At 34.0% G+C, this 12,375-nt stretch overlaps 1 protein-coding gene across 2 annotated transcripts in view; it reads right to left on the bottom strand.

Moving 5' to 3' along the window:
- Positions 1 to 12,375, bottom strand: part of Slf1 (SMC5-SMC6 complex localization factor 1) — a 77,068-nt gene that overhangs the window by 47,499 nt on the left and 17,194 nt on the right. For both annotated transcript variants that reach the window (XM_021208334.2, XM_029543906.1), the window contains exons 5-9: positions 12,012 to 12,174; positions 5,301 to 5,441; positions 3,901 to 4,044; positions 2,821 to 2,964; positions 700 to 834 (exon numbers count right to left, since the gene is read on the bottom strand). In XM_021208334.2, the coding sequence (XP_021063993.1) occupies positions 700 to 834; positions 2,821 to 2,964; positions 3,901 to 4,044; positions 5,301 to 5,441; positions 12,012 to 12,174 (727 nt within the window). The remainder of the gene's footprint in view (positions 1 to 699; positions 835 to 2,820; positions 2,965 to 3,900; positions 4,045 to 5,300; positions 5,442 to 12,011; positions 12,175 to 12,375) is intronic.

Here is a 12,375-nt window from a genome sequence, read left to right on the forward strand (position 1 = left end):
AACAACAATATGAACTAACCAGTACCCCCTGAGCTCGAGTCTCTAGCTGCATATGTAGCAGAAGATGGCCTAATCAGCCATCATTGGTAAGAGAGGCCCCTTGGTCTTGTAAACTTTCTATGACCCAGCACAGGGGAAGGCCAGGGCCAAGTAGTGGGAGTGGGTGGGTAGGGGAGCACGGGTGGGGGTGGGGTATAGGGAACTTTCAGGATAGCATGTGAAATGTAAATAAAGAAAATGATAATAAATAAATTTAAAAAAAGGAAAAGAAAATATCTAATAAAATAATTTCAAAAAAAAGAAAACACTATGAAAACAGTAATGAAAGAAATACATAAATTGCCCTTGAAGTCATAAAATACAGTGAATTTTGTGACTAAAAAGAATTATAAATTCCAAGAACGATAATTCTCTGGCTTCTACTCTGGAACTACAAAGGCTTTTTAGAAAAACAGGGCACCCTACTTTAACAAGAAAAATATAAATCATCTACTGTTAAATTCTTTTATTAACTTATCAGAGATACAAAGTGTGTAACGCAACAAACTAGACTGTTGTAGATATCAGACTACAAGTATTCAGTCACACACCATAGTAGTTGATCAATACCAAGTTTCTGAATTAAAACAACCCCTAATTTAAATTATTTATCAGTCACTGAAATCTTAATGTAAAGAATATTAATGTGATAACCTATACCTGAGCTCTATATATGTCTCTGTATATCTGCTTCTTTAACGCATTTTTTACTTCAGTGAGATCCACATTTGTCTTGACATCCTTGGTCTTTGATTCTTTGGTACCATCAGTAAGAAGAGAATTCTTCATTTCTTTCTGTATACATGTAAAAACATACTGCTATAAAAACTGTTTTTAATTCACATGAAAATACAAGACTACTGAAAATCCACTAAAATTTTACAATATATTACTTGCTATTTACAGGTGCGATTTCTTTGGATTGTTTTTGATCACAGGACCCTGTGAATGCTTGAGGGCTAGACCACTGAGCTACATCTTTAGCACCTAAAATATTCTTTCCTTTGTACTTATCATAAAATCTCAGTTGAAACAGATTAATTTATGTTCTTTATACTTCTTATATACAGAACCCAAAGGTAACTTTATATCCACTACTTAAGGCTACCTAGCATGTTTTCCTTGGCCCATAACATGAGTGAGGCATAGTTTTGTGCTTTATATCATAAGTTTTCAACATCATCTGTCTCTAAGAAGCATTCGATTCTCAAGAATTTCAGGCTTTTAAATTTTGGACTTAGAAGGTTCAATCTATATACACATATTCAGGGCTGGAATGTAAAACAAATTTTAGAAAAACCTTATCTAAGAAAAATATGCTTTAAAAGATAAATGATTTAATTATAAATGGTTCTGTATCCAACTAGAAAAAAACAATAGAAACAACATTCTCATTTGGAGATATTTTACAAACTGCATACAGGCGTAGTCTAAGATGGGGTTTTCCATTTTAAAAAACAGTCATAGCAGTGCTCCTTCAAGAGCCTTCAGACACCAAACAAAAACCCTAACACCAGATATGACAAGACCTCTTCTGAGTTGATGGCCATGGCTGTCCCGGAGACTTTCAAAACATATAGCCTGCTTCTATTGCCCTTGATTATCTGTATCCTCCAAGAGATGGATGGTAAGTTCCTACTGTTGAAGACATACTTCAGAAATTCTATGCAAGTTTCAAAAGGAGGGAGGCGTTCAACAGTCCTATCCAGCTATGAGGCCTATGAACCACATCAACAAACAGCATGACACAATAATCTTAAGGATGTAGTAGTAGCATGCATACTATGGTAGGAACCCACCACTCAACAAGAGGAATACTATGCCAGGTACTAGCAATGTAAATAACTACTGAGTGCTAGTGAGGTCACGGTCATTAGAGGAGAATCTATACCTTTAATTTACTAAGTCAGCATAATCTCTACAGCAATTTCATACCCTCACACAATGGTAGTTCTCACCTCTTATTAAGGAAAACTCTCTGCAACAGAGAGAGACCACTACAGAAAACCACAAACAATCAATATGCAGAGTTGTAGATTCCAGTCCCGTCACCTACAAAACATACCTAAGGCTCAGGGGACTTAGAGGAAGAGGAGGTGAAAAGATTTTAGAGCCAGGGGGATCAGGGAGTTTATATGAGACTATGTCTCCTAGTAGTATCAGAAACTACACCCATAACCTTTACCAACATGACTGCCTATACATGACTGGAACAAGGAAAACACCAATGGTATGCCAAACTGGATGGGGGAAGCCTCCCCAGGCCAAATCACACATCACCCAGTGCCAAACTGTGAGTCCTAAAAGCATACATGCAATAAGTAACATTCTATGGAAGAGGTTATATCTAGGAATATATATGTACGTTTAATATATGTGTGAAATAATTAGTGAAAAAGGGGGTTGTGAACCTGAAGGAGAATTGGGAGAGCCAAATGATAGTATTTGGAGGCGGAAAAAGAAAGGGAAAATTACTTATAATTTCAAAATTATTTAAAATGTTAAAAAAGAAATTCACTCCTCTTCCAGATTTCTTTTCCTTTTGTTTAATTTATGAAAAACAAGCTTAAATTGAGAATCATGATTAGCCCAAATTTCCTTATATATTCATATAAAAACCATTTTACTATAGATAATTATAAATACTAAGTATAAATATTAAACTAAACCAAGAGTTGTTCTTAAGTATATAGAATTTAATACAGCATGCAACCTTACTAATCAGATTAGCTGCCTAGGTTATGAAGAAAAACAAAAGTTATATATATGCTATAATCTCACCTGGTCTCTGTAATGCACACGCTTTTTTAACATACTTCTAATTGTTTCACGGGCATCAACAGTTTTGCAATAACCTTCTTTTTTGTTCTTTTTCCTCAAAATGTAACTCCTTTGGATATTTTTATCCTTTTTCTTAGTTTCTTTCTATATTTTGACCATAATTAAACAAACCAGAAAATGAATTAAATGTTACAAAATCCAATAGGTTAAAACAGGGGGCTTTGCGATTACAATATGAATATAATAAGTATAATTATAAGATATTAAACAACAGAGCTCTGCTCTATGCAACAGGCATAGTTTGTCCACTTTCAAGTGTGTTTACAGTAGCAAAAATGAAATCAAAACAAACAAAACCATTCGGGAAATCAGCCAAGCATCATGGAGAACAAGTAACATACATTGTCCTTATGATCAATAACTTCATTACTAGGAATACATTCTCAGTCAAAGAAATCCCTCAACATTTGTACCAAGAGTCACACAAGAGAATATTCACTGCACACTGCAGAACTGTTTGATAATTTCAAAATAGCCAATCAAAACAAAACAAATAACACCCCAACCCATCCCCTCAAAAACAAAAAACAAAAAAACAAAACAAAACAAAACAAAAACCAAAAAGAAACCCAAATGCTTATGAACACAAAACTGGATGTATTACTCTTTTAGAGTAATACAGTCAATCAACAAAACATGTATGTGAGGGAAATGTCCACGAATAACTGACCTACATATATGCATTAACAGTCATAGCTAACTACTGTTTGGAATTCATCTAATTGGAAAAATTAAAATGAAATACAAGGAAAATAACACAAATTCTAAAGTAAGGGGTAATTCTGGGTAAAATGGAAAAGATATAGTTAGGAAATGACACAGAGATGGCCTAAAAGTTACTAAGACTGATTCTTTCCCAGGCAAAATGAGTTCATAAATAGACATTTTTTCCTTCAAAAACAAACTACATAAATATCTTATACCACTTTGATACATGTGCTTTGCAAGCTCACACTGTATTGGGCAAATTTAGAAAGGATCTACAAAATAAAATGAATATTTTAATTTGTGAAATTTTACCTGATTCTCATGTCCATGTCTTCTGAATGTATTTCTCTTTTTAACAGATCTTATATCTTTTCTGAAGTCTCTGAATTTTTTTTTGTGATATTCACTCAGAACAAATCTATCACTTACATTTTCATTATGATTTTCCATTTTATTCTGCATGTATATAAAAATAATTATACTCTGGATTATATATAGCTTCACCACAACTAATAGAAGTCACAATAAAAAAAAATTCAGGAAAGTAGGTTTATAAAACACACGAGATTTAACTTAAAATGTAAAGTGAGTTTTAATACATTATTCTTATACAAAACAGACCAGAAAACATATGCATTAGTTTGCCACATTTTATATGTAGTAAGTTACCAGATATAGTTACTAATTTAATTCAGAGTACAGAGTATTACAAACTATTTTTAGATATGAAAAATTTGTTAGTTGTATGTATATTCTCCTATATTTATTTTAATAATTTATCTTTTAGAAAAATATATTTTTCTGTTTAATAAAAAACAGAATCAACTGTGGTAACTTCCTTAGTTTATATGCTTTGATACATGTAAAAACTGTTCATATGAAGTTAGACTGCACAAATCAGACATATCAATTTAAAAATTCTCTTATGAAACTTGCAAACATGACCACAGAAGGGAGTCTAAAAGGGCACGCAAATATCATTATATTCAGGAAGATGTGGAGCAAAACTGATAAAATATTTTAATTCTGTAAAGTTTTAGCCAATCATGTCATGTTTGTCTTTTTAAGAAACTGCGGAATTGAAAATCTTCCAAATTTCCTACCATGAATAGAGTGAGTTTCAATTTACACACAAAAATCTTTCATTGACTTGATAAACTAACAAAATAAACCTATTAAAGGAAGCATGAAATGAACATTTGCTTTTCTACACTAGAACTAATATTACTTTTGTTGTTGTTTATCACTAATGTCTGAAATATTGCACAAGAGCTGCAGTCTTCCTGGGTTTTTTTTTCTGTCGTCTGGTTTTTCATGTTAATTCAGAATAATTTGCTTTAAACTTTATGGTCTATGCATGCAAACTCTATATTTGACTTTATATTGCTTATGAACAGTGCTCATAGCTGAGGAAACACTCTATAAGGTACATGCTACATTAAGCATACAAAAGTTTCAAATAATTAGCATGTGCTGAGAATATAGCATATGTGAGGAACTGTACATTTTTATAGGCACGTATAAATTATTTCAAAGAGTCCTAAAACACAGACCTACACGAATTTTCCATTATGCTCAATTCACAGTCTAAAAATGTAGGTTGACATGCTAGCTTTCAGATCTCAAACATTTTTACCAAGAACAGGCTTTCTTCTATAATTCTTTAGGAAAAAAAAAAAAAATCAGAGAATTTCTAGCTCACAAAATTTTACCTGAGTTCTATACATGTTCTCTCCAGCACCTTTCATTTCAAGAAATCCCATGTCTTTCTTAAAATCTTTTCTTTTTTCTTGATTGTTATATTTGGTCCAACCAGAACTGATTTGGGAATCTTCCTCATTCTGAATTTCTTTCTGTATGTGATAAAAATTCTTTTAGGCCATTAAGTAATTATAATAATTTTATTATGCATAGCTATTGTATATAGTTTATGGACTTTAACTTAATATACAATTGCATATTACTTTCTTAATCAAACAGATCCCCCTAAAACAAAGGTTATTAAACACTGGCAAAATACTGCAATAGGCCAATACTTAGAGCAAACTTTCCAAATAATAGTGATTTATATATGTTATAAAAATAAACAAACACCCCCCTCATCCAAGAATTCTTTGTCCAGTAATTGGTATTTATTAAGAAATCAAGGGCAACAATATTTTATATAGCCTTGTAAACATTAAGATTACAACTCATATACTAAAAATTGCCCACCTATGAAGAAACTGTCTTGCCTAGTAACAATCCTATCTATGAGTTATAAAGAACGAACACAATTTACACAGTCCTGTGCTAGTTATAGTTACAATTCAAGGCTGGTAAAAGCTCAGTCAGTAATCTATTGGCCATATAAGCATAAAGACCTGGATTCCAACCCTAGAATCCAGACACATAAAATAGCCGTGTCTGCTGACATATGCTTAAAAGCCCAGCTCTTGGTAGGTGGAGACAGGTTCCTGGGGCTTGCTGGCCACCTAGCATAATTTACTTGGCAAGGTCAAGAAACCCAGTCTCAAGAAACAAACAAACAAACAAACAAAAGAACAGAAAGCACAAATAAAACAAAACCCACAAAACAAAGAATTAAAAAAAAGATAAAGTGGATGGTTCCCAAGAAATGCTATCCCAGGTTAACAGCTAGCCTCCATGCTCACAAGCTGGCCTCTACATTTACAAATGGACTTATGTGCACCCCTACAAGGTACAGCCTAAACTTGTCATATTGTGGATAGACTGTTAACGTTTTCAGTCTTTGCTCAGCTATATGCAAAACCCCACCGCACTGTTCCACTGTATATAATACATGCTGAGTTTCAGGAGTACCTAGGCTTCTCTATTTGAGAGCCCAGACTACCCAATTCACAGCTTTTCTGTGTTCATCTGTCTGCCATTTCTTTGTTCCCTGAATGCCTATAGTGAGGTACATATTCCTGGAGCCATGCAAAGATATCGCTTTCCAAGGGACGCCTAAAGATGATCTCTTTCCCACACACATGCACATACAACACACATACACACACACACACACACACAGACACATATGTGAATATGCACACCCAAGGCCTGTCAAGCTCAAGCCAGACAATTATCCCAATTGGGGTGGGAGTGGACACATAGTTCCTATGCTTACCTGAAGAACTATTGGCAATTATTAGTTGCTGATTAAAGAAGAGTACGTTTTCTGGTATATCAACTCCATCGTAAGCCTAACACCAAGAGTAAGTGGACAACAAACTGGACTCCATAGATTGAAAGAGAGAGGAAGGAAAGAAAGAAGGGGGTAAAGAGAGGGACAGTGAGAAGTACACAAATCGGGTACGTAGGGAGGTGGGAGTGAATGTGGGAGGAGTTGAGGTGTGAAGATAATCAATATGCACCTTACAATTCTCAAAGAAATAATGAAAATCTTATTTCAAAAGAAAAGCTCAATATAAACCCTTCTCTAAACTGGCAATACCAGTATTTTTCAATTTATTACTCATTAGATTTCTAGAGATTATTTTAAATATATACATTTGTTACCCTTTATTTATAAATACTTATTTACCATCAACCTAGATTTTAAGCATTTTAGGTTTTTCTTCACAATTTAGACTATTTTATACAGTGCAGTGCTATATATCAATGTGTAACTGAAAGCTGCTGATTCAGCTAGTGTATTAAGCATCTAAAGCAGGTCACAGTGGTAATGGCAGTTGGCTTAGTTTCTTTCTTTCAGATGTTTAACTGAGTTTACTCTCTTGGATTAGGTGTAGCTACACTCTACTCTCAAGCTCTACTTCTAATATCCATCCAAGGCTTTTTTCATTGAGTAAAAGAATTCATGAGACTGGATTATGGGTTTAATAACAAGATTAAGAACATGAGGAGTTAAGCAACAAACAATAGTGTTTTGAATGCTTAGATCTTAATACAGACTTATAGGTTTCGAATGAACAAACAGGGTTTTGTTCTAATAGAGCTTGTCCAGCTCAGGCAGGCCTGAAAATCTCTATGTAGCTTTGAATGGCTTTGAATTTGTGATCTACTACAGCCTCCCACATGCTGGGATTCTAGATGAGTTACACTCTGCCTGCCTATTCCTTCTTCTTTTTTTTTTTTTTGGTGGGGGTGGTGGTACAGCTTCTTCTTTTCTTTTGGAGATGATAAAACAATTCCATCACTTCACCTTTCTCCACTCTCCAAACCCTCCATGGCTCTTTGTTCACTAATTACTATATGCACATATGTATACGTGTACATACTCCAAACAACAACTTGTTAGGTTTGTATATCACTTCATGTATATGTTCTCAGAGCTGACTATTTGGTATGAGATAAGGAATAGTTGTGTTCTTCCAGAAGATTATTTCTTCCATTCCCAAGCATTCCTTAGGTGCCTATTGCTCTTTGTGGACAGCTGAAGCCTAGAAGGCTTTCTCGCACGCACTTTGGCATGTTATTGGTGTTGTTTTTGCTCATGCTCTGCAGTCAGGTTGATGAGTCTGTATGAGTGTAGCTTCTGACATCAGTCAGAAGATCTGAAAGACAACTCGTGATGCTCTGGATCTTACAATCTTTCCACTTCCTGTTCCTCAGATTTCCCGAGCCTTAGGTGCAGGAGAGTTTTATGGTTTTTCCCATGATTCTTTAATGGGGATTTCATCATTAACAATCATCTTATGGTTTCGTTTAATGCTACTGCATAGTTTTTAACTACGTTAAAAGTTAGTGAATAAAACCTAAAAATACTACAAATGGGAAGTGTGGCAAAGAAAAAGTTAGTGAATAAAACCTAAAAATACTACAAATGGGAAGTGTGGCAAATGGAATTGAGAATATAGATTTTAATAAAGAAACAAGTTATTGAGTGCTGCGTTAGTATGATTATATGATAATTATGGGTTGTTGGGTGATTTATTTAATTCACTGTACCTCAATTTCATCAACTCTGCATGGAATGATTATAAACCAATCACATAGAAGTAGACATTTAAATATGAAGGAGTGTAAAGTAATTAGCATGGTGTCCATGGTGACCACTCTGTTGGCACAGAGCAGCAGAGCTAACAGTTCTCACAATCATAGTAAGATTAGGACTTAACTTTCACACACTAAGAACATACTACTGCACATACTAGTGGCAAAGAACAAGTGATTCCTTGATGTCTCAGAACAATAAAACTATAAATCTAGGCAAAAAATTTGTTAAACTCAGAAAGTCTGTTTGTTTCCTGGTATTCCTGAAATTCATCCTAATTCTTTTAAGAAAAAATTTGTGTATATGATGTGTGTATATACATGTACTATGGTAGAGGTGATAAGACAAGGTCTACCTTGTTTGCTTTTGTGTATAAGAGGCTAACTGGCCCACAGGCTTCCAGGGAATCCTATCATCATCGCCCATCTCACCTGGAGTCACAGATGTGTGCTACCATGTTTGGTTTTACATGGGCTCTAGAGAATCTGAACTCAGGCCCTCAGACTTTGCCAGAGAGCCTTCTCCCCAGATCTAGGTTTCTTAAGTAGTCAGTCTAAAGTTTAAACATTCTCGTATCCGAAAAAACCTTTCTTAGATCAACAATTAATATATATTAGTAATTTTGCCCCTGTGTTCCTTTACATTTCATATTCTTTTTAACTAATCCATATTGTACTAAAAATTGAAATTAATAATTTCCATGTTTTCTCCATTACTAAATATTAAAACACCTCAAAGATGGATATCTGTTCATAGTCATTTCATATCTATAATGCATTGCACAGTAACAGTCTTCCACCTAGACTAAATATTAAACTTAGCTTTCTAAAGTTTTAAATGTTAAACACATTAGCATTTTTGACTGTTACTTTTTAACTCAGCCAATTTCCATGACACTTTAAGGATGATACCATGACTCTTAGATGATACTTAAAGAAAGTATATGAGGTATACAATAAGTTCTATGCCACAGAATTGAAAGTAAACATTCTCATTATTCCTAGACATAATCACAATGTGCTTTCTTACTTAGATTTGATATACTCCAGTCTGATCTAGAACATACAAGATGGTGTATTTTAAAACTTGATATATAAACTAGATGCTATCTGCCACTTTTTTTTGACATACTTGCTATTCTTTAATACTTCAGAAACTAATTCTGAACATTATAATATTTCTTATATATTCAGACTGCATGATTATTATATGCTATGCTGCAATCATTCACCATCATGGAAAATACAATTCAGATATAAATAAAAATTAAGGATGACTTTCAATCATTGGTGACAAGTATTAGAAAACCTACTGAAACTAACTCAACATGACAATTATCAGTGTATAAAATGGCAACAAAGGCCAAAAAGTTTTGGGATATATCCAGAAACTCAGGCATCGCCAAGGGTTCAGACTCTTTGTGTTTGTTTGTTTGTTTGTTTGTTTGTAACACACGCCTGCTGTCCAGGTTAGCCTGGAACTTAATGTTCTCTGTTTTTCAGCCTTCCTTCAGGTTCTGGGACCATAGGTACCTACCTCTAGGGCTATGTTAATTGTCCAGATTCTATCTCGACAGTCTGGTATCTCTTTTAGTTGAAGACTATTCACGATCAAAGAATAACTACTAGTAAAAAATTATTTCATAATCTTATCCAGAGAGGCAAGTCTGCTGGTGGCTTTTTTCTTTAAGAATGAGGAAGAAATATCTTAACTCTTAGTTTTTCAGCCTTCCTTCAGGTTCTGGGACCATAGGTACCTACCTCTAGGGCTATGTTAATTGTCCAGATTCTATCTCGACAGTCTGGTATCTCTTTTAGTTGAAGACTATTCACGATCAAAGAATAACTACTAGTAAAAAATTATTTCATAATCTTATCCAGAGAGGCAAGATGGCTTTTTTCTTTAAGAATGAGGAAGAAATATCTTAACTCTTATATTTCTTACTATGTCCCAATGATCTGATCACATGCTCATTCCTAGGGCAATCACTATCAAGGATAAGGACTTTTTCCATAGTTCAAATAGATACATCCCATGAACTAAAATCAAATTTCCAACATACTGTAACCAGAAAAAGGTGAGTATAGAAAGATGAATTATGTGTACTCTCAGAAGATTCAAATAACCTCTATAATTAGTGTTTATCTAACAAATATGAAGTGAGAATCCACGTGCTGGGATCTATGTAAGGTGACTGGGGCATAATTATAGAAAAGACAAAGTTAAAAGTAGAATATCATTAGAAATTTATTCTAGCTGCAAAAGATTTGATGCTAGAAAAAAATGATCAGCAGTTTGACTCCAGAAATATCAGAAATAGAATGGAAACAATTTAGCAAGGACTGGATACAAGAAAATTAGAGAAGGGAGGTTTTGGAAAATGACTCTAGGTCTCTGGGATTCTGTACAATTAGCAGGGGATAGTACCCACTGAAGTAAGGTACAGTGGAAGAAGCACGCCTCCTCCTAAATGGTGATCATGAACCCCCAATCTCATGTTAGTCCTCGCTCATCTACTAGGAGTTCTCTCTGGAGTTTGATTCCTGTTCAAACCTTGAGAATTGGTATTACACAGCAAAGAAGGAAGGACGAGGACCAGGATAGCAAATGATTTCTAAATCTTGGAAATATTTTTCTCTTTCCCCCAAAAAAGACAGTTTCATTAAATTTATGACATGCAATTTATGTTACTTATTATAGTTTGAAAATAAAATTATTAAAACTTTAAGCACACATCACTATGGATGTGTTATGTGTTATGGGAAAGTAAACACTGAAAATAAAACAAGTTTATACCTAATCTGCTTTTAAATCTACACCCATATTTTTGGCTATTTAAGATATTGAGAATAAAGCCGGGTGGTGGTGATGCACACCTTTAATCCCAGCACTCTCGAGACAGAGGTGGATTTCTGAGTTCAAGGCCAGCCTGGTCTACAGAGTGAGTTTCAGGACAGCTAGGGCTATACAGAGAAACAATGTCTCGAAAAAACCAAAAACCAAACCAAACAAACAAACAAACAAACAAAAGAATAAATGCCTTAAAACATACTATTCTCATGTTTCTAATTATTATATTTTCAAAATGTAGAACTCAATTTTAATATAAATAGTCCTCCGTTTCTATATGTCTAAATCCATGGATTCAACATAATGATTATATTCAATCTCTCCTGAACATGTACAGGCTTGTAGTTATAATTCCACAGATGCAACATCAGGTTATGAAGTATTTACATCCTTGCAGGAATTGTAATAATGTAGAGATAACTTAACATATACAAAAAGATGGATATAGATGACATAAAAATTCTATGCTATTTTACATAAAGGACTTGAGAGTAGAGCATCTATGAACTTCGGCATCCAAGGGGGAGCCTGGATGTCTTGGGCTATCTTCATTTCTTTCATTTGGTACTTCATAAAAAGAAACTCAAAACTTTGTAATACTTATTTTACTTACCTCTAATAGAAAATCCCCTAAATACTGAATTGGATAAAATGGAGCGTTAAAGTTTTCTTGCTCTCTTTCAGCACTGATTCTTGCGTTACTGGCAATCACATGTGTTATCCCACTTGGAGAACTTTTTGGTAAAATGACATTTGCCTTTCCAGCCTCCAAAACTCTAAATAAAAATGTAGATAAAAAAAAAAAAAAAAAAAAAAAAAAAAAAAAAAAAAAAAAAAAAAAAAAGCAAAGAGAGAATCAAAGCATCAGAAGAATTGAAGTATTTCAGTCAATCACCAATTACTTCCTTAGGGATAGGAATAAAATTTCTTGGAAAAAAGTTCATTCCTTTAGGTCACTGAGGACTATGGACAGTTAA

The sequence above is a fragment of the Mus pahari genome, chromosome 11, assembly GCF_900095145.1.
Source record: "Mus pahari chromosome 11, PAHARI_EIJ_v1.1, whole genome shotgun sequence".
Lineage (NCBI taxonomy): Eukaryota > Metazoa > Chordata > Mammalia > Rodentia > Muridae > Mus > Mus pahari.